The 18038-nt window shown below is 36.0% G+C and overlaps 4 protein-coding genes across 5 annotated transcripts; 3 read left to right on the top strand and 1 right to left on the bottom strand.

The window, feature by feature from the left end:
- The first annotated feature begins 2568 nt into the window (after positions 1 to 2568).
- On the top strand, positions 2569 to 4696 carry LOC145055159 (beta-fructofuranosidase, insoluble isoenzyme 1-like). Its single transcript, XM_079003456.1, has 4 exons — positions 2569 to 3440; positions 3507 to 3665; positions 3737 to 3996; positions 4128 to 4696. Exons 1-4 carry the CDS (start codon positions 2574 to 2576, stop codon positions 4396 to 4398), a joined length of 1557 nt encoding a protein of 518 aa, XP_078859582.1. The 5' UTR covers positions 2569 to 2573; the 3' UTR covers positions 4399 to 4696.
- Positions 4697 to 7025: 2329 nt separating this feature from the next.
- Positions 7026 to 9906, top strand: LOC145055158 (beta-fructofuranosidase, insoluble isoenzyme 3-like). The gene is made up of 6 exons (XM_079003455.1): positions 7026 to 7405; positions 7867 to 7875; positions 7969 to 8834; positions 8939 to 9097; positions 9165 to 9427; positions 9527 to 9906. Exons 1-6 carry the CDS (start codon positions 7210 to 7212, stop codon positions 9795 to 9797), a joined length of 1764 nt encoding a protein of 587 aa, XP_078859581.1. The 5' UTR covers positions 7026 to 7209; the 3' UTR covers positions 9798 to 9906.
- Positions 9907 to 10014: 108 nt separating this feature from the next.
- LOC145055156 (beta-fructofuranosidase, insoluble isoenzyme 1-like) lies at positions 10015 to 12611 on the top strand. Of its 2 annotated transcripts, XM_079003453.1 has the most exons (6): positions 10015 to 10359; positions 10499 to 10507; positions 10607 to 11469; positions 11562 to 11720; positions 11859 to 12121; positions 12216 to 12611. In XM_079003453.1, the coding sequence occupies exons 1-6, from the start codon at positions 10167 to 10169 to the stop codon at positions 12484 to 12486; spliced, it is 1758 nt and encodes a 585-aa protein (XP_078859579.1). In that variant the 5' UTR covers positions 10015 to 10166; the 3' UTR covers positions 12487 to 12611. The 2 variants fall into 2 exon arrangements, with proteins under 2 accessions (XP_078859579.1, XP_078859578.1); XM_079003452.1 differs by lacking the exon at positions 10499 to 10507.
- A 118-nt stretch (positions 12612 to 12729) lies between these two features.
- Positions 12730 to 14046, bottom strand: NAGK (N-acetyl-l-glutamate kinase). Its single transcript, XM_079003454.1, has one exon. The coding sequence runs from the start codon at positions 13992 to 13994 to the stop codon at positions 12987 to 12989; it is 1008 nt and encodes a 335-aa protein (XP_078859580.1). The 5' UTR covers positions 13995 to 14046; the 3' UTR covers positions 12730 to 12986.
- Between the last annotated feature and the right edge of the window lie 3992 nt (positions 14047 to 18038).

Below are 18038 nucleotides of genomic sequence, written 5' to 3'. Positions count from 1 at the left end.
TTTTTTTGCTTAATGTCCAATCCCCATAGTTGGTGTTGGAACTTGTATCTTTTTTTGCTTAATGTCCAATCCCCATGTTACCAATTACTTCAAGTACTTTGTAGCTTTTAGAACTTGTATCTTTTGTTAGGGCATAATTGTATGATACTTGGATATGATGGTTGTTTCTAAAGTTGTATCTTTTGTTGTGCTTAATGTTTCTTTTTGGTATTTGAATTCATACCAGTTGATGTAATTACCTGGATATGATTGTTACCACTTGTGAATAATTATCAATTGTGTATAATTTCTTGCAATTACCTTTTAAGGCAATTAACCCTTTTTGGTATTTAAATTCATTACAGGTGCATAATTTCTTGTACAATATAGGTACAACCAATTCTATAAGAACTTAATAAACATGTAAGTCTTACCAGTTATGTTAAGCACTTAATACATCAAGATAACTGATGATTTTGGTATAATTGTCAATTCCTACTCAATAAACATCAACATAATTGTCAATTCCCACAAAATAAACATCAACATAAATCTGGGTTTTTCCAATTGATTATTTATGAAAGATGAGTACATTGACTAAACACAATTACAACTTGTGAATTGGAATCGCCACAAAAAAGCCCAACTGAAGAGTAGTAACATCCTCAACTCCATATTCTGATCTTCAAGGTTTTGTACAAGAGAAAGGTCAGGTCTTGCATGATCATGATCAGACTTATCTCCGTCAACCCAACCAACAAAACCACAAGTTGTTCCTTTTAATTTTCAGAAACTGGTCTTCGTTGAGGATTTTTCAAATTAAGGGGTTGAGTTAAAAAAAATTACCTTGTTAGTACAAGCATAGATTTGTCATTTGGGGTTCTTCTTGGTCGTTGATGTTCGTATTACAGTTGGTTTACCACAACTACAGTTTGGTGCCATTACGTTTTCTTATCGTTGTTGCAGAGAAGAAAAAAAAAGTTGGATAAGAGATGAAGTGAAACTGATTAGACGAAAGATAAACACACCTTTAAATACAAACGTTCAAAAAGGGTTTTCAAAGATAAGGACGAACATACCCTTATCTTGCTAGGCACATGATATATTTAACGGACATGAGTGGCGGAAAAAGTCATCATGACAAGGCGGGTAATAAAATGAAACATTGAGGATGGTCTGACTGCAAAAAATAGTTAGGGACTAAACATACAATTTTACCTAAACCATAGGTACCATTTCAATAATTTACTCATGTATAGGCGTGTTCGGCAAAACTAGCTGGTAACGGGTAGCTTGTAGTGTTTTGTTAAACGCTACATGAAGTATCATTTGGATTTTGAGCGTTTTGTTTAAACTAAACGCTAGAAGCTTGTAATATCAAACGAGACTTTCTGTTCAAAACGGAACTTTTTGTCAAACGCTAGAAGCTAGAAGCTCCCAAACATTCCGTGCCGAACACGCACAATTTAGCTATTAGAATTTTTATATTGCAAAATTATTTTTTACAGAATACATATATCCATATTTTTACCATCATAATTCTCCAATACACCTGGAAGTATGGTACACTGACAAAACTATCGAGATTTTCTTGCATACGGTGTTATTGCCATCAACGTCTTTATATTAATACAACGTTTTATTTTTCTTTCTGCCTTTAACTCTGGTAAATTTGACATTATCCGGAAGCTGCCAAGTTTTCTATCGATAAATACCCCTTTACAGGCTTACGCCATTTCACCCCGTAACCTTCATTACCTGTCTTAATCTTTCACAAAACCCCTACGCGCCTCCTAAATATTCAATTCACGTCTTTCGAAAAAAGATCTGATATAGACTTCATTGGAATGATATGGAGATTTGTTGCAAATTTATTAGAGCTTTGTTATGTTACTTACCAATTATTTTCACCACTCTCGGAGGAGCCATGGCCTCCCATAAGGTTTATCCAGGTTATCCTTCTAATAGTACTGTGAAAGTCAAGCAGGTTTATAGAACTTCCTACCATTTTCAACCCAAGAAACATTGGATCAATGGTAGTACTCCATCCTCTTCTTGTAATATGCATTTATTCTGAGAGGGTTCTGATACTTTTGTGTATTGCTTTTCTTCTGGAAAAGAAAGAGATGGCATGCGCATATATATAGGCTAACCTTAAAGAATCCCGCATGATCGAAATTGGTAGTCTTCGTTCATTTATTAAAAAAAAAACAGTTGAAGACTACCAACAACATTGCGTTGATTATATGTTTTCATATATATATTAATTAATGATTTCACCAGTAATCCCTATTTATTTGTTCATTTGAGCTAATATTTTTCCTTTTGCGACGTCTTTGCATGATGTGGTGCTCAAATTCAACAAACGCTCGTAGATCCAAATGGTGAGTCGATCTTTTGAACAATTACATATATAAATCATAAAACACGATCCAATTACATAGCGCATACGTTATTATAAGTTACAACCATAAATGACAAATGACAAAGTCGTTTATATATAGTTTTCATGTATAAGTCATATATTATATCCAACCATAAATGACAAATGCCAAATGGTTTATATATTGTTTTCATGTTATCTAACAGCACCAATGTATTACAAAGGATACTACCATTTCTTCTGTCAATACAATCCCAAAGGTGCAGTGTGGGGAAACATTGTATGGGCTCATTCTGTATCAACTGATATGATCAACTGGAAATGGTTAAAACCAGCACTCACACCATCAAAATGGTTTGATAAATACGGGTGTTGGTCCGGATCCGCCACAATCCTCCCAGGTGATAAACCAGTCATTTTGTACACCGGAGTGATAAAGGAAAACCCGGAACCAGGTTATCAAGTCCAAAACTACGCAATACCTACCAATTATTCCGATCCATATCTCCAAAACTGGGTCAAACCCAACATCAACAACCCGATCCTCAATCCCACTCAAGAGAACGTTTCGTCTTTCCGTGACCCTTCAACTGCTTGGTTCATCAATGGTTACTGGAAAATGTTAGTTGGTAGCAGACACAACGATCGAGGCATTGCGTATATGTACAAAAGCAAGGATTTTGTTAAGTGGACGAGGGCCAAACACCCGTTTCACGACAAACCGGGTACGGGTATGTGGGAATGTCCAGATTTTTACCCGTTATCATCTCCTGGTGTTAGAAACGGGTTGGAGACTTACACATTGGGCAAAGATCATACTAAATATGTTTTTAAGGTGAGCCTTGATGAAACAAGGTATGATTATTATACGATCGGAGAGTATGACGTGGTGAACGAACGCTATCATCCAGATAACATTACTGTTGATGGTTGGGCTGGGTTAAGATATGATTATGGAAACTTGTATGCGTCCAAAACTTTCTTCGACCCTGTCAAGAAACGAAGAATTTTGTGGGGTTGGTGTAATGAGTCGAGCACAACAGAAGAAGATATTGCAAAGGGGTGGGCAGGAATTGAGGTATCAACTATATATATGGCTTCTTTCTTATCATATCTATTTTGATTTTGGTTTCTAATTATGTAGTTGATTCCACGTATGGTGTGGTTGGACCCTAGTGGAAAACAATTGCTACAATGGCCAATACATGAGCTAGAAACCCTAAGAGGTCAGAAGAAGAATATAAGGAATGTGAAGCTAAACAAAGGAGATTCCATGGAAATAAAAGGAATTACTGCTGCTCAGGTTTGTAAACATCGAGGTAATAATATATATGCATGTAACAACGTTAACGATGTAATACTGATATGATACAGGTCGATGTGGATGTTAGTTTTACTTTTTCAAGCCTGAGTAAAGCTGAGGCGTACGATAGAAACTGGGACAAATTTCCAAGAGAAGATATCGCTAAAGACATATGTGGAATCAAGGGTGCAACCGCACAAGGTGGACTTGGACCTTTTGGGATTCTAGCACTTGCTTCCAAGAATCTTGAAGAATACACTCCGGTCTTCTTTAGGGTTTTCAAGACCTATGTCAAGACATATAAAGTCCTCATGTGCTCAGATGCTACTCTGTAAGTCAAATTATATCTATCTTATTTAAACACAATGTTCATTTAACCCCTATGTGACTTAAAGAGTGTAAGATGAGTTGAAGCTTTATTAATTAACATTGTTGGTTTTCTTCACTTTCTGATGAATACAGTTCCTCGACGAACATGAATGAATATAAGCCATCATTTGGAGGGTTTGTGGACGTGGATTTAGCCGACAAGAGGCTTTCACTTAGGAGCTTGATCGATCATTCGGTTGTGGAAAGCTTTGGAGAGGGTGGAAAGACTGTAATCACATCTAGGGTTTATCCGAAACTAGCAGTGGCGGGTGATGCACATTTACATGTGTTTAACAATGGTACTGAGACCATAGTGGTTGAGAAACTACATGCATGGTCCATGAAAAGAGCTCTCATGAACTGATATAATTTTCATATCATTAAATCACAGAGGATAGAAATAAATTAAAATTACAATTTTATGAAATTATCCATGGATCAGAAATTTCGAATAAAATCTATGGAACTTGGTCATGATTGATTGAACAATATGTAAATGTAGGAAATGCGCTTCCTGGTTCAAAATATCTTGTTTGCTTTTGAACAATTGGAAGTTGTCTAAAAATGTGAAGTTTAAACCGGACTCGAGCTGTTCATTCTTGCAGACGTGGCCAGTTAAAAATCGTTCCTTCTCTCTCCCTTCATCATTAGGGCATCTGTAATGGGAGTACAATAAAAATTGAATGAATTATATTTCAATATAATATGGAAAAGAGAGAGTATCAAGTTCATTGAACCCGTTGAATGGATTTCTAATACAAATTTACTGACTTTTTAAGAATTGACTTTGAAAATATAAATTTTCTCTCCTACTTGGCAACCTATTCAACTCTCATTAGTTGAATGAGGTGTGGATGCTCTTATAGGTATACTCCATTAGGTTTCAAGTGAGCTTCACATCATCAGTACATCCTTATTATAGAGAGTATATTTTTAGGTTGGGTAAAAAGACATCCACTTTTATCTTATAGACATCATAATTAAATTTTAAAATATTTTTATTAGATGAAATTGTATTTTTTTCTGGAAAAACTGATTATTAGTTAATTATATGTTGACTTTTTATAAAGAGGTCAATCGGGTGTTTAAGGAGTGTCTTATTAGCATCACACATATTTTTATATACACAACCAAGTCAATGCATAAACCTCTCTCTCTCTTTCTCTCTCCAAGTTACTAGCAAGTCAGTTGTGAACACCATTTCCTGTTATTGGTGGAGTGGTGTTGGTGATGATATGACCATCTTTGACGCTTCCTATTAGACCGGACGGAGCCGGTGCGGGAAGGAGGGGCAGGGGGTTTCCCATTCCGATGAACACCGCACCAGGGGTGTGGGAAGCGATGTGCGGGAACCGAGGGGAAGACTTGCCGCATTCTCACTCCACAAGTGATTGGTTATAGATTTTTTTTATGGTTCTAACGGTTATATATATATATATATATATATATATATATATATATATATATATATATATATAATTTTTTTCTATTCCCCCACTATAAATACCAACATCCAACATTTTTTTAACCCATACATTCTTACTCTCTTCAAAAATATTAATCAGTATGTCATCATCTTCATCATCCGATTCGACGGTTCTAACGGCTATGTTTATCGGTTCCATCATGGCGAAAACGGTTGCATACTTTCAAAACCGACAAGGCAAAACATCACGTGCACGATTAAAACAAGAAACCTGCTGTTGCGTAGAAATCACGTAGCCGGACACGATCGTTTTATAGAAGACTACTTTGCAGATGACGTCATCTATATATGCTGTAAAGCCGGACACGATCGTCTTATAGAAGAGTACTTTGGATTCGACTAAAAAGTGAATTGCAATAATACCTTCTTAAGCCAAGAGCTAAAGAACTTCTTCCATTAACATGCTTGAGTTTTGAAAATCCTTAACGTTATAGGTATCAAGAATTAGCTTAAATTAGTAATGAATATACTTTGTATTTTCATTTCAGCAGTAGCATTTGAATCGGTTTTTAGTCTCGGTGGAAGAATTTTGAAATAAATATCAAAGTTCTAGGACGCCCTGAAATGGTTGAACTTGAAGCTTTAATTTACATTAGGAATTGGTTGTTTGGAGAAAAATGTAATATTTTATAATTTATTGTTTACTTATATTAAGTAATAGTTTGTATTGATTATTCATTTTTTTTGTTCCTTATCTAGGTAACGCATGTTACTTTTGAAAAACTAACTCAACTGAAAGCATCATGGATATGAACTTTGCCTAAGATAAAACAAAAGCAACGAATTCTAATAAACGTTAAGTTGACATCTATTGAGTTTTTTTTAACACCGGTTTTAGATTTTTTGCTTATATATCTTTTAAGAAGTCATAAATTTAACTTTGCATATTGTTTCTACTAATCTCATTATGAAAAAGAAAGCATCGATAGAAAGTATGTTGGAGAAACTAACAAAGGAATTTGTTTTTGGGAGAAGAAATTGAAATTCTGGTTATGTCTTTTGCGTTAACGTTTTGAATTTTTATTGGTATGTAATTGGATTTGGATTTTTGTGTTTGCATGAATGTTTTTAACTTTTTATTTGAATATTTTTACCACTTTATCAATTTTTTTATTGGAATTTGGATGTACTTAATAGTTTATCTTTCTGAAAATTTCCCTAATTAAACAAGTGTGACCCATGAATCCAATTCTAACCAATGAACATGAATCTGACACGTGAACACGTATAATTAAATGGGTTCGCTAGTCGTGACTCATTTATGGCTTTGAGTTAGAATTGAGCAAGACAGTACAAATATTCATATCGGTCTTAGCCGGGTTGAGTTTTTATGATCCACCAATTTGAACATGATTGAAAACCCTTTGTGTGTAAGTGAGTGATGTTTTCCTTGAAATTCTCTTTACCATCACCTCATAACTCCCTCTCCGCCTTCATACAATAATTTTCCATTAACCTGTTTTATCTCTTTTTTGAACTTTTTAGTTTAATATATAGAAATATAATTGAGGATTATTAAATGTTTGTTAGAATAAAATAATTGGGTCTTTGCAATCGTACGAAAGATCTTGTATTGATGAGCGAAGTGATGTTGTAGCCCTCTAGCTAGGATGTTTCCTTTTTTTTCTAGCTTCTTTTAGATTTTTTGCTTAATTAATCATATACTAATTCGCTTGCTGTTGAAAAAAGATGATGGGGTCTTTCAGTGTGTTTGTTTGGGGATTGGCAGGGTTAGTATGCTTATCCCCAATGTTGAATTACTTCAAAGGAGGTGTCTTGGCCTTCCATAAGGTTTCCAAACATTTACAACACATTAGCGCTTTTGACATCAAACAAATTCATAGAAGTGGCTACCACTTTCAACCCAAGAAGCATTGGATCAACGGTATATATGCCATGGTGGTCGTCTACTCATCTTAATTTGCTCATTACACATGTTATCTAATGCTTATTGTAGATCAAAATACACGTTTGCACATACATGCATTAATACGTGTGCTTCCTTTTCTTCTTGAATGTTGCATGTTTTTACAAAATTTAGTATAAGTTCATAAATTAAATAATTTTCATACATAAAAAATCTACAATCAATTTTATAATTTTGAATAAGTTCATAGAAATTCCGATTGTACCAACAAAGCAAATAGAAATATTTTTTTTTATCGATATCAGTTGTTGATCTCTCTTTGTTATGGGTTTTGTTTGTATGAACCAGCACTATGCTTTTAATCACCCTTTCGTAAAACGCAAATGAGAGTTCTTTTTTCTATCATAACAAACTGATATGATTTCTACTTAATTTTGTTTTGCATGATTTGATGCTGAAATTGGTCAAACAATGGGAAGATCCTAATGGTAAGTCATATACTTAAGTTTTCATTTACAAAAAGTACAAAAAATGCCATATCACTTACATTTAATTTGCAATTTGGCCATATATATTTACAGCACCAATGTTTTTCAAGGGATTCTACCATTTATTTTACCAACACAATCCAAAAGGTTCTGTGTGGGGTAACATTGCATGGGCCCACTCGATATCTGAAGACCTAATCAATTGGACCCCACTAGAACCAGCAATCGAGCCATCGAAGCCATTCGATCAATTCGGTTGCTGGTCTGGGTCTGCCACCATTCTTCCCGGTGACAAACCGATCATTTTATACACCGGCCTAATCTCCGAGCAGCCTGAACCCGGTTATCAAGTCCAAAACTATGCAATACCTGAAAACCCTTCAGATCCATACCTAACAAAATGGATCAAACCTAACAACAATCCCATCATCAAGCCAACCCTAGAGAACGCATCCGCATTCCGTGACCCAACAACAGCTTGGATGCTCAATGGACAATGGGAAATGACGATAGGTAGTAAGCAGGGTATGGTAGGTGTGTCATATTTGTATCGAAGCACGGATTTCATTAAGTGGACTAGGGTCGATCACCAATTGCATCAGAAAGAGAACACGGGTATGTGGGAATGCGTGGATTTCTACCCGGTATCCACCAAAGGAGAGAAAGGGTTGGACACTAGGGTAATTGATGGTGATCATATCAAACATGTTTTTAAGGTTAGCCTTGAGATCACTAAATATGATTACTACACGATCGGAAAATACGATGCATCACAAGACATATACATCCCGGATGAAGGAATGATCGATGGTTGGGCTGGTTTAAGATATGATTGGGGTAATTTTTATGCTTCTAAGTCGTTTTTTGATCCTTCGAAGAACCGTAGGGTTATTTGGGGTTGGGCTAACGAGTCAAGTACTGAAGATGAAAATGTCAAGAAAGGATGGGCTGGAATCCAGGTTTGTAGTTTCTTTCTTACATATGTAAAGCCTTATAATATATCTACCCTTTGCATTTGATAGTTTCGATTGAGGCTTCAAATCAAGATTTGGCGATGGTGTAGTTGATACCAAGAACTGTTTGGTTAGACCCCTCTGGAAAGCAGTTGTTAAATTGGTCTGTTGCTGAATTGGAGACCTTAAGAGATAAGAATGTGAAGCTAAGCAATACGAAACTCAAACAGGGAGATAAAGTTGAAGTTAAAGGAATTACTGCTGCCCAGGTTCTCATATTTTTTGTTGTATGAATATAATTATGATTATGATTATGATTATAATATGACAATACAGGCGGACGTGAATGTGGTTTTTAGTTTCCCTGGTTTGGGTAAAGCAGAGGCGTATGATACTAAATGGGATGACATATACCCACCGGAAACTCTTGCGAAAAACATATGTCAAGTCATGGGTACAACCAAACAAGGTGGGCTAGGGCCATTTGGTCTTTTAACATTGACCTCGAAGGATTTCCAAGAATACACACCGATTTTCTTTAGGGTTTTCAACACTTCTGACGCCAAGCATAAAGTTCTCATGTGTTCTGATGCTATGCCGTAATCTCTGAGCACTTTTTTTTATTCTCTGTGTGATTACGTTGATCCACAATGTCGTGACTAATGTTGATTACTTTTGTTTTTTGGAAAATGTAAAAGGTCAACATTGAACAATCAAGAGTACAAGCCATCGTTTGGAGGGTTTGTGGATGTGGATTTAGCCGACAACAAGATCTCACTTAGGAGCTTGATTGATCACTCGGTTGCGGAAAGCTTTGCAGCTGGGGGTAAAACGGTCATAACATCTAGGATTTATCCGACACTGGCAATTAACGAGAATGCACATTTGCATGTATTCAACAATGAAACGGAGATTGTCACTATTGAGAGACTCGACGCTTGGTCCATGAAGACTCCTAAAATGAACTAACTAAAGTAGTTGTTTTGATAACGGATTAGAGGAAGCTAAAATAGAAGTTGTTAATTAGGCTTTTATTGTGATATGTAATAGAGTTTTCGTAAATAATAAAAGACTAGAAGTTCATATATTCATGACATTACAATAGTGGCTCATCATAATAATAATAGGAATAAATAAATAACTGGCGACTTAATTTAACCAGTGATTCGTCATAACTCAACTCCACACCCTCGTAACTCCACTAATAACTTCCCTCATAACTCCCTAAAAGCATAACTACTCTCCCTCCTTCACACTATAAAATCCCATTAATATCTTCTACCATTTCAACTTAATATATACAGATATCTTTAAGAATCGTTAAGTATTAGGAAAAACATGGGGTCTTTCAATGTGTTTGTTTGGGGTTTGGTAGCGTTGGTATGTTTCTCACATACATTGAATAACTTCAAAGGAGGAGTGATGGGGTTCCACAAGATTTTTAAAGATTTACAAAACATTAGCGCCACTGAAATCCAGGAAGCTCACAGAACTGGCTACCACTTTCAACCTAAGCAAAATTGGATCAATGGTAAAGTCAAATCATGGCGTTTTAGTTTTTTACAAGAAACAATAGAAATTGTAATTTTCTCTAATATCGTTTACTAAATATTTTTATTTTACCTTTTCAATGCATGACTTGCCGCCGAAATTGGTCAAACGATTAAAAGATCCCAATGGTAAGTTAAACTTTCACACACTTCACTTTCATCTACAAATTTACAAAAAATTATAATATGTAATTTAACTTGTGTTTTGCAATTTGGTGATATTTACAGCACCAATGTTTTACAAGGGAATATACCATTTATTCTACCAATACAATCCAAAAGGTTCGGTATGGGGTAACATAGTGTGGGCCCACTCAGTATCTGAAGACCTAATCAACTGGACCCCACTAGAACCAGCAATCGAACCATCGAAGCCATTCGATCAGTTCGGTTGCTGGTCTGGGTCCGCCACCGTCCTTCCCGACAACAAACCAATCATTTTATACACCGGAATAACGGCCGAGCAGCCCGAACCCGGTTATCAAGTCCAAAACTACGCAATACCCGAAGACACTTCGGATCCATACCTAACAAAATGGATCAAACCCGATGATAATCCAATCATAAAACCAACCCAAGAGAACGCCTCAGCATTTCGTGACCCCACAACCGCTTGGATGCTCAATGGTCAATGGGAAATGACTGTAGGTAGTAAGCGGGATATGGTAGGTGTATCATATCTATACAGAAGCCCGGATTTTATAAACTGGACCCTAGTTGATCACCCTTTGCACGAGACAGAAAATGTCGGTATGTTTGAATGTCCTGATTTCTACCCGGTATCGATTACGGGAGAGAACGGGTTGGATACTACAGTAATCGAAGGTGAAATCAAACATGTTTTTAAGGTTAGCCTTGATATGACTAGGTATGATTACTACACGATTGGAAAATATGATATTGAACAAGATATATACATCCCGGATGAAGGAATGATTGATAGTTGGGCTGGTTTAAGATACGATTGGGGGAATTTTTATGCTTCTAAGTCATTTTTTGACCCTTCGAAGAACCGTAGGGTTATTTGGGGTTGGGCTAATGAGTCTAGTACTATAGATGAATATGTCAAGAAAGGATGGGCTGGAATCCAGGTTATTTCGTAATTTCTTACATTTGTAAAACCGTAACTACCTTTGGATTTATACTATATATAGTTTTGATTGATTTTTTGGCGATGGTGTAGTGCATTCCACGAACCGTTTGGTTAGATCCATCTGGAAAGCAATTGCTACTATGGCCGGTTGCTGAACTGGAAACTCTAAGAGATGTGAATGTGCAACTAAGCAACGTGGAGCTCAATCAAGGCGATAAAGTTGAAGTTGAAGGAATCACCGTTGCCCAGGTTCGAAATTCAATTCTTGCAACATACTTACAATATAGACAATCTACGTTAAATAAAAACATAACATCAAGAATATAGTAGGGGGAAGTGTGGGCCCCACGCTACTGATTATGATTATTATTATGATTATGAATACAGGCGGATGTGGACGTGGTGTTTACGTTCCCAAGTTTGGATAAAGCAGAGGCGTATGATAATGCATGGGATGAAACATACCCACTGGAAACTCTTGCGGAAAATATATGTGAAGTCATGGGTACAACCAAACAAGGTGGGCTAGGGCCGTTTGGTCTTTTAACATTGACATCAAATGGTTTCGAAGAATACACACCCGTGTTTTTTAGGGTTTTCAACACTCCTAACACCAACCGTAGAGTTCTCATGTGCTCCGATGCTATGCCGTAATCTCTCTCTAACTTTACTTCTTTTTCTCTTCTATTACACGTTTTTAAAAAACTGACATTCGTTTCTTTTTACTTTTTGGAAAACTTAAAGGTCAACATTGAACGAACAAGAGTATAGACCATCTTTTGGGGGGTTTGTGGATTTAGATTTAGCTGACAACAAGATCTCGCTTAGGAGCTTGATTGATCATTCGGTTGTGGAAAGCTTTGCAGCAGGGGGTAAAACGGTCATAACATCTAGGGTTTATCCAACACTGGCGATTAATGAGAATGCACATTTGCATGTATTTAACAATGGAACAGAGATTGTCACCATTGAGAGACTAGATGCTTGGTCCATGAAGAATCCTATGATGAACTAAGCTAGTTGTTTCTATGGGGAATTAAAAGAAGCTAGAATAGGAGAGGTTCTTTTACAAGTTTTGGTAATCAATAAAATTTAATAGTGATGTATATTCACCGCATTACAAGAGAAATAATATGATTCGATTTAGTTGTTATCTGTTTGATTGACTGGATTCTATCAAGTGATTTAAATATGATCTACGAGCATCTAAATCAAAATGTTAAAAAAGAAACAAATGAGCATCGAAAGCAAATAATAATTAGCTGAAGATTGTAGCTTTATTCAACGGTGGTTTTAATCCAAACTACAACTTAAACCATCTATTTTTAGTTTTTTTGAACAACATTCCTCTTTCCACAAAGAAAAACATCCAGGATATAAATAACTTATCCAAGGCATCAAACATTTCACAACAGAAATCTAGTAAGAACATAGGATAAAATTACCAAAACTTCTAACTACAGTCTACAGACAAGAAAGAACAATGGTAAACACCCAAAAAGAAAAAATTAATTCTTACCCAGTAATCATAGTTCCAGCCCCTTCATCCGTGAGAACCTCCAACAGCAAAGAGTGTTCCAGTCGCCCATCAATAATACTTGCTGTTTTAACACCTTGAGCCAGTGACTTTATACAGCAATTCACTTTTGGGATCATACCACCAGCAATCTTCCCATCGTCCATCATCTTCTTCACTCCTCTCACATCTATTTCCTTCACTAAACTCTCAGGATCATCTTTATTTTCAAGAATCCCAGCTACATCAGTCAACAAAAGCAACTTCTCGGCCCCCAAAGCTGCTGCCAGCTCCCCTGCCGCCGTATCAGCATTTATATTATAAGACTGGCCAGTCCCATCTGCAGCCACTGAAGCAATCACCGGAATGAGGTTGTCATTAATCAAGGGACGTAGCACTGAAGTGTCGACGCTGGAAATTTCTCCAACGAAACCTAACTGAGCAGCATTCGGAGAAGGACTAGCAGTGAAAATCCTCCCATCTGTTCCGCACAATCCAACAGCTGTCGCACCGGCTTTGTTAATCAAAGCAACCAAATTCTTATTAACCTTTCCAACCAAAACCATCGACACAATCTCCATAGTCGATTCGTCTGTCACACGTAGACCGTTGAGGAAATTAGGCTTAATGCCCAATCGATTGAGCCATTGATTGATTTCAGGTCCTCCGCCATGGACAAACACGATACGGAGTCCGATGCAGGAGAGGAGGACGAGGTCAGTGATCACGGATCTCTGAAGCGCTTCGGATTTCATCGCAGCCCCTCCATACTTCACCACCACAGTCTTCCCACGGAACTTCTGGATGAACGGCAGGGCTTCGGAGAGGATTTTTACGCGGGCATTGGCAGGGGTTGTTGATAGGGATTCTGTGAGGACAGATTGAGAGGATGATTTGAGGCATGAAGTGGACAGAATTGAGGGTTTTTGCGAGGTTTTGATGCTAGGGTTCGGGAATGCTAGGGTTTGAGTGATTGAGGGACGGGGAATAATTTTAGCTGCCAGCATTTTTTTTTCCGCGTCACTCGCAATGTTGTGACCAAGAGCTTTTGGGTTCTTCCTTTTAGTACATTGACTTAATATTTGGCAATTTTTTGTTTACATACAAAAAAGAATCTTTTAATAATTTATATTCACCATATAAGATTTCATTACGATTTTGTTCCTTGTTCTATTTAAAATTCTTGTTTTGAGCCGTGTATGATTTTTTACATTTTTGACAAAAAGAATGTTTTTATTTTATGTTTTCATAAAGCTTGTGATTTTAAATACTATATGTGGATGTAGAATATATATGTACAACTTTAGGAAGAAGTATGAAGAAACCATATATATTTGGGTAAATGAAAGTATATTGTCATAATGGGTAATATGTATCTTAAGGGGTGACAAGTTAGGAGAACTAGGTACATGGAAACCAAACATCCAAACAAGAAGATAATTCATCAATGGTTATGTTTATAAAATTTATAATAAGTAAATTTGAATATATTGTGCAGATGTAAATATCAAAAAAAAGTCATAAGAAAATAATAAGTTATCGATGGAGTGAATAATGTAGAAATAATTATATCATCTTTAAATGGATATTTGTATTTTGAGTGTTGCTAACTAACCAAGTTACAAATGAAGATCAACTAACCACTAACCAGGTAAGAGTCGCGACGTGTTGTCGTAATCAACCTAAAACCTTAATCTCGAGCCTTGATCCCTATTTAAAGGCACTAGGAATTAGGGTTTCCTCTTTTATCATCATCCAACCACCAGATTCTCCTATGCATGAAACTTTAGCCGCATTCCTTGCATTTTTAGATTTGTTGCCTTGTTATTGGAACTTGAAGAAGAAGTATGCCATTTTGGTGTCAAGGGAAGCAAGATAGATTCCTACCTTCTAGACACTTCCTTATGCTCTTCAAGTTATCAAGTTCCTACCTTTATGGCTTTTGGTTTTTAGATGTAGGATTTTGACCATATTTGGTCTCTTCTATGATGATTCTATAGAGTTTAGAAAAGACAAAACTACAAATTTGGTCCTTGTGGTTTGTAAAAAACTTTGGATGGAGTCCAAAATCTTTTCGACTTGCATAGATGGTCCAAAATCAGAAACTTTATGTGGATTTGGTCCTCTCAAACTCTATTATCTGTGAATTTGGTCCACATACAACCTAAAATGACTGATATGCCCTTCCAATGATTCTTTTTTAATTTCTTTTCCTTTTCCTTTTCCTTTTTGTATATTTATATTAATCCCTTCCTCTCTCTCTCTCTCTTTTTCATACACACACACACACACAAATGTCGTCTGCTTCTACAGGATTCCATGGAAAAGTTCCAGTTTTATTGTTGACAACTTCTTCAACATCGATCTACAATGAAGACTCATCATCACAATGAAGATTTTCTGATGATTACTTGTATGAGTATGAGCAGTTCATGTGAAAAAACTACCCTGTCGACTCAATTCTCTTCCATAATTGGTACTCAACTAACCCTCTTGGTGATTCCTTACAAAGGGTATCATATTTTTTTGCAATAGGGCTAAACTCAAGACTCACCCATCTTCACTGATAAGAACACTAGCATCAACAAAACTCATCTGGAGGGGATTTATGTCTGAACATCAGTGTGGATGAATGGAGGTTAGCAAGAAATCAACCAACACCATTTTCGATACCCCAAATCAGAACTAATAGCATCACTGCTTCTTCTTTCTCCATTCAATCGATCTAAATTCTGTAAAATCTTGTATTCTCCAATAGGCATGATATCTTTATTGAATCCACCTTCTAGCATTGCAAAAGCCAAAGAAAATTAGTACCTACAACCATGTTTGTTCTTGATTGTGCATAAAACCCCCAAATTGGATGTTGGAATTGCTAGGGTCGAAGGTGATAAGAAGGTCATCAAATCTGTTCTACTTGGATATGCGTCTCCGATAAGGAGGTCGTCGGATTTACAGCTAAAGGAAGAAGAAGATGCAGGTAGAGGAAGAAGATGAACTTAGAGAACCTAGATAAAATTCATGCTCATTAAACTGAAGTTATGGCCGATAATGGGTCGATAGGAAGGACGGTGCAGGCAGCAATACCGATGGTGGGGGTAGGTTACAGGAAAAGATGAAGATGAGGGTGGTGGAGATGGAGGGGTGTAATGGTGGTGGTGGTGGTGAATAAGTGAAATTAGGATGGGGTGGTTTTCTGGTTGGTGTCGTTTGGAGAGAGAGAGAGAGAGAGAGAGAGAGAGAGAGAGAGAGAGAGAGAAAGAGAGAGAGAAAGAGAGAGAGAGGTTGGGGGAGTAGTTTATTTTATTTTTTGTTTTTTCATAATTATTAAAATGGTGATAATTTATTTTTTCTATTATTTTGTGATTATATAAATACTAAAACAAATTTAAAAAATGTAAAATAGAAATAATAAGGGCAAAATAGTCATTTAAACCATTTTAGGACTAAAATCACAGAAAGTTTCTGATTTTAGACCATCCATACAAGTTGAAAAGATTTTGGACCCCATCCAAAGTTTTTTACAAACCACAAGGACCAATTTTGCACTTTTGTCTTTAGAAAAACTCCAAGTCTAAAGTTTATTTGAAATGGTTATTTGGACCCATTGTAGTGAAAAGAATTGAATGCTAACCTTATATTTGAACAATTCATGATGTTATTAGCATTTTGGGCTCATTTTGGATCTAGGGTTAGAGTTTGTTATGTTAGAGGCATGCATGTGGATAAAGTTTGAAACTTTATCTATTACGACCATCTGTATAAGGGTGTGGGAAAGTATAAGCTTTTGTCTTAAGATATTAAATGCTTAATAAAGGATTTGCATTTACCATAACAACATTACACAAACAAGTAGGGGTCACGACGCGAAGCTTGAAAGGCAGTTGTGCTATTTTTCACGCCTAGTGGTTACGACGTGACCAAGAGCTAGGTCACGACGCGATGACCCATTGACCTTTAAATATTTTACCGATTTAACTTTTGGTCAAACTTTGATGGATTTGGGTATTAGACTGAGGTTTGATCTTTGTTTGGTATTATGTGCTTCGTGTTGGTTGTTAGTTTGAGGAGACTATTATTGAGTTTGTGATTGTCAAATTCATGTGAATTTTCTCACTATACTATGTGTGACATTATATGTCCTTTGTATGTTATGGTTTTTGTTTACTATTAGTGTATATATGTGTGATTAGCCTATAATAATCTAATATTACAGTAATTGGTAAGTCTTATAAGATGATAGTGTCACGATGTATAGTGAGCCTACAAGCCTAGGATGAGGATGATGTCACCACGAATAATAAGCCTAGATGTGGTGTAGATCTTATAGGATGATGTGTCACAAACGTATAATGATCCTACATGCCAGTAGGATGATGATGTCACAAAGTATAGTGAGCCTAGAATCTGTATAATCATATGTGATGATAGTGTCATAATGTATAATGAGTCTACACACCCAGTAGGAGGATGATGTCACAACGAATAATGAGCCTACCATTGGTATATATTGTATATGTGATGAAATATGTGGTATATTGGGAACTCACTAAGCTTTATACTTACTCGTTGTATTTAAATTTTTTTAGGTTGTTCGAGTAATAAAGGGGAGGTTTTGGTGTGACTATACAATCGCATTAATATTATGATATTGTTTTGAGACTTCCGCTAGTTTTTATGATTTGAATCTAATTTAACATTATGATTTATGATTCTAAAACAAATGATTGTTATGTTGTGTATTTAAAGGATGTGTTTTAGATGTTTTAATATTATGATTTATGATTTATGAGTAATAAAGGATGTCTTTTAGAAATGAAAATTTTGGTTTAAATGTAACTCCCATTTTTCACAAAAAAAATCCATTTTTAATTGAGATAAATTACTTTTTTATAAAAACGTTAAGCCAAGAATCTCATTTGTTCAAAATACAATTTTACGGGAACTAGAGTATCACAAAAATGCAGAACACCAATATTGCTCATGAGTGTGTAAAGTTACGCATTCGCCTTACCACGATTATCAAAAGTACCTGAAACATTTAATCCACA

Source organism: Lactuca serriola, chromosome 5, assembly GCF_051521515.1.
Source record: "Lactuca serriola cultivar US96UC23 chromosome 5, Lser_US96UC23_V15, whole genome shotgun sequence".
Lineage (NCBI taxonomy): Eukaryota > Viridiplantae > Streptophyta > Magnoliopsida > Asterales > Asteraceae > Lactuca > Lactuca serriola.
Note: the sequence above shows the minus strand (reverse complement) of the source record. Positions and strands in the feature narration are given on the sequence as shown.

Bases quoted from the DNA above. Each gene is read 5' to 3' on its own strand.
- LOC145055159 (XM_079003456.1), top strand. From the start codon at position 2,574: ATGTATTACAAAGGATACTACCATTTCTTCTGTCAATACAATCCCAAA. The intron at 3,441-3,506 runs GTATCAACTATA...CTAATTATGTAG, and splicing joins AGGGGTGGGCAGGAATTGAG to TTGATTCCACGTATGGTGTG. The intron at 3,666-3,736 runs GTTTGTAAACAT...GATATGATACAG, and splicing joins AAGGAATTACTGCTGCTCAG to GTCGATGTGGATGTTAGTTT.
- LOC145055158 (XM_079003455.1), top strand. From the start codon at position 7,210: ATGATGGGGTCTTTCAGTGTGTTTGTTTGGGGATTGGCAGGGTTAGTA. The intron at 8,835-8,938 runs GTTTGTAGTTTC...GCGATGGTGTAG, and splicing joins AAGGATGGGCTGGAATCCAG to TTGATACCAAGAACTGTTTG. The intron at 9,098-9,164 runs GTTCTCATATTT...ATGACAATACAG, and splicing joins AAGGAATTACTGCTGCCCAG to GCGGACGTGAATGTGGTTTT.
- LOC145055156 (XM_079003453.1), top strand. From the start codon at position 10,167: ATGGGGTCTTTCAATGTGTTTGTTTGGGGTTTGGTAGCGTTGGTATGT. The intron at 11,470-11,561 runs GTTATTTCGTAA...GCGATGGTGTAG, and splicing joins AAGGATGGGCTGGAATCCAG to TGCATTCCACGAACCGTTTG. The intron at 12,122-12,215 runs GTAATCTCTCTC...GAAAACTTAAAG, and splicing joins ATGTGCTCCGATGCTATGCC to GTCAACATTGAACGAACAAG.
- NAGK (XM_079003454.1), bottom strand. From the start codon at position 13,994: ATGCTGGCAGCTAAAATTATTCCCCGTCCCTCAATCACTCAAACCCTA.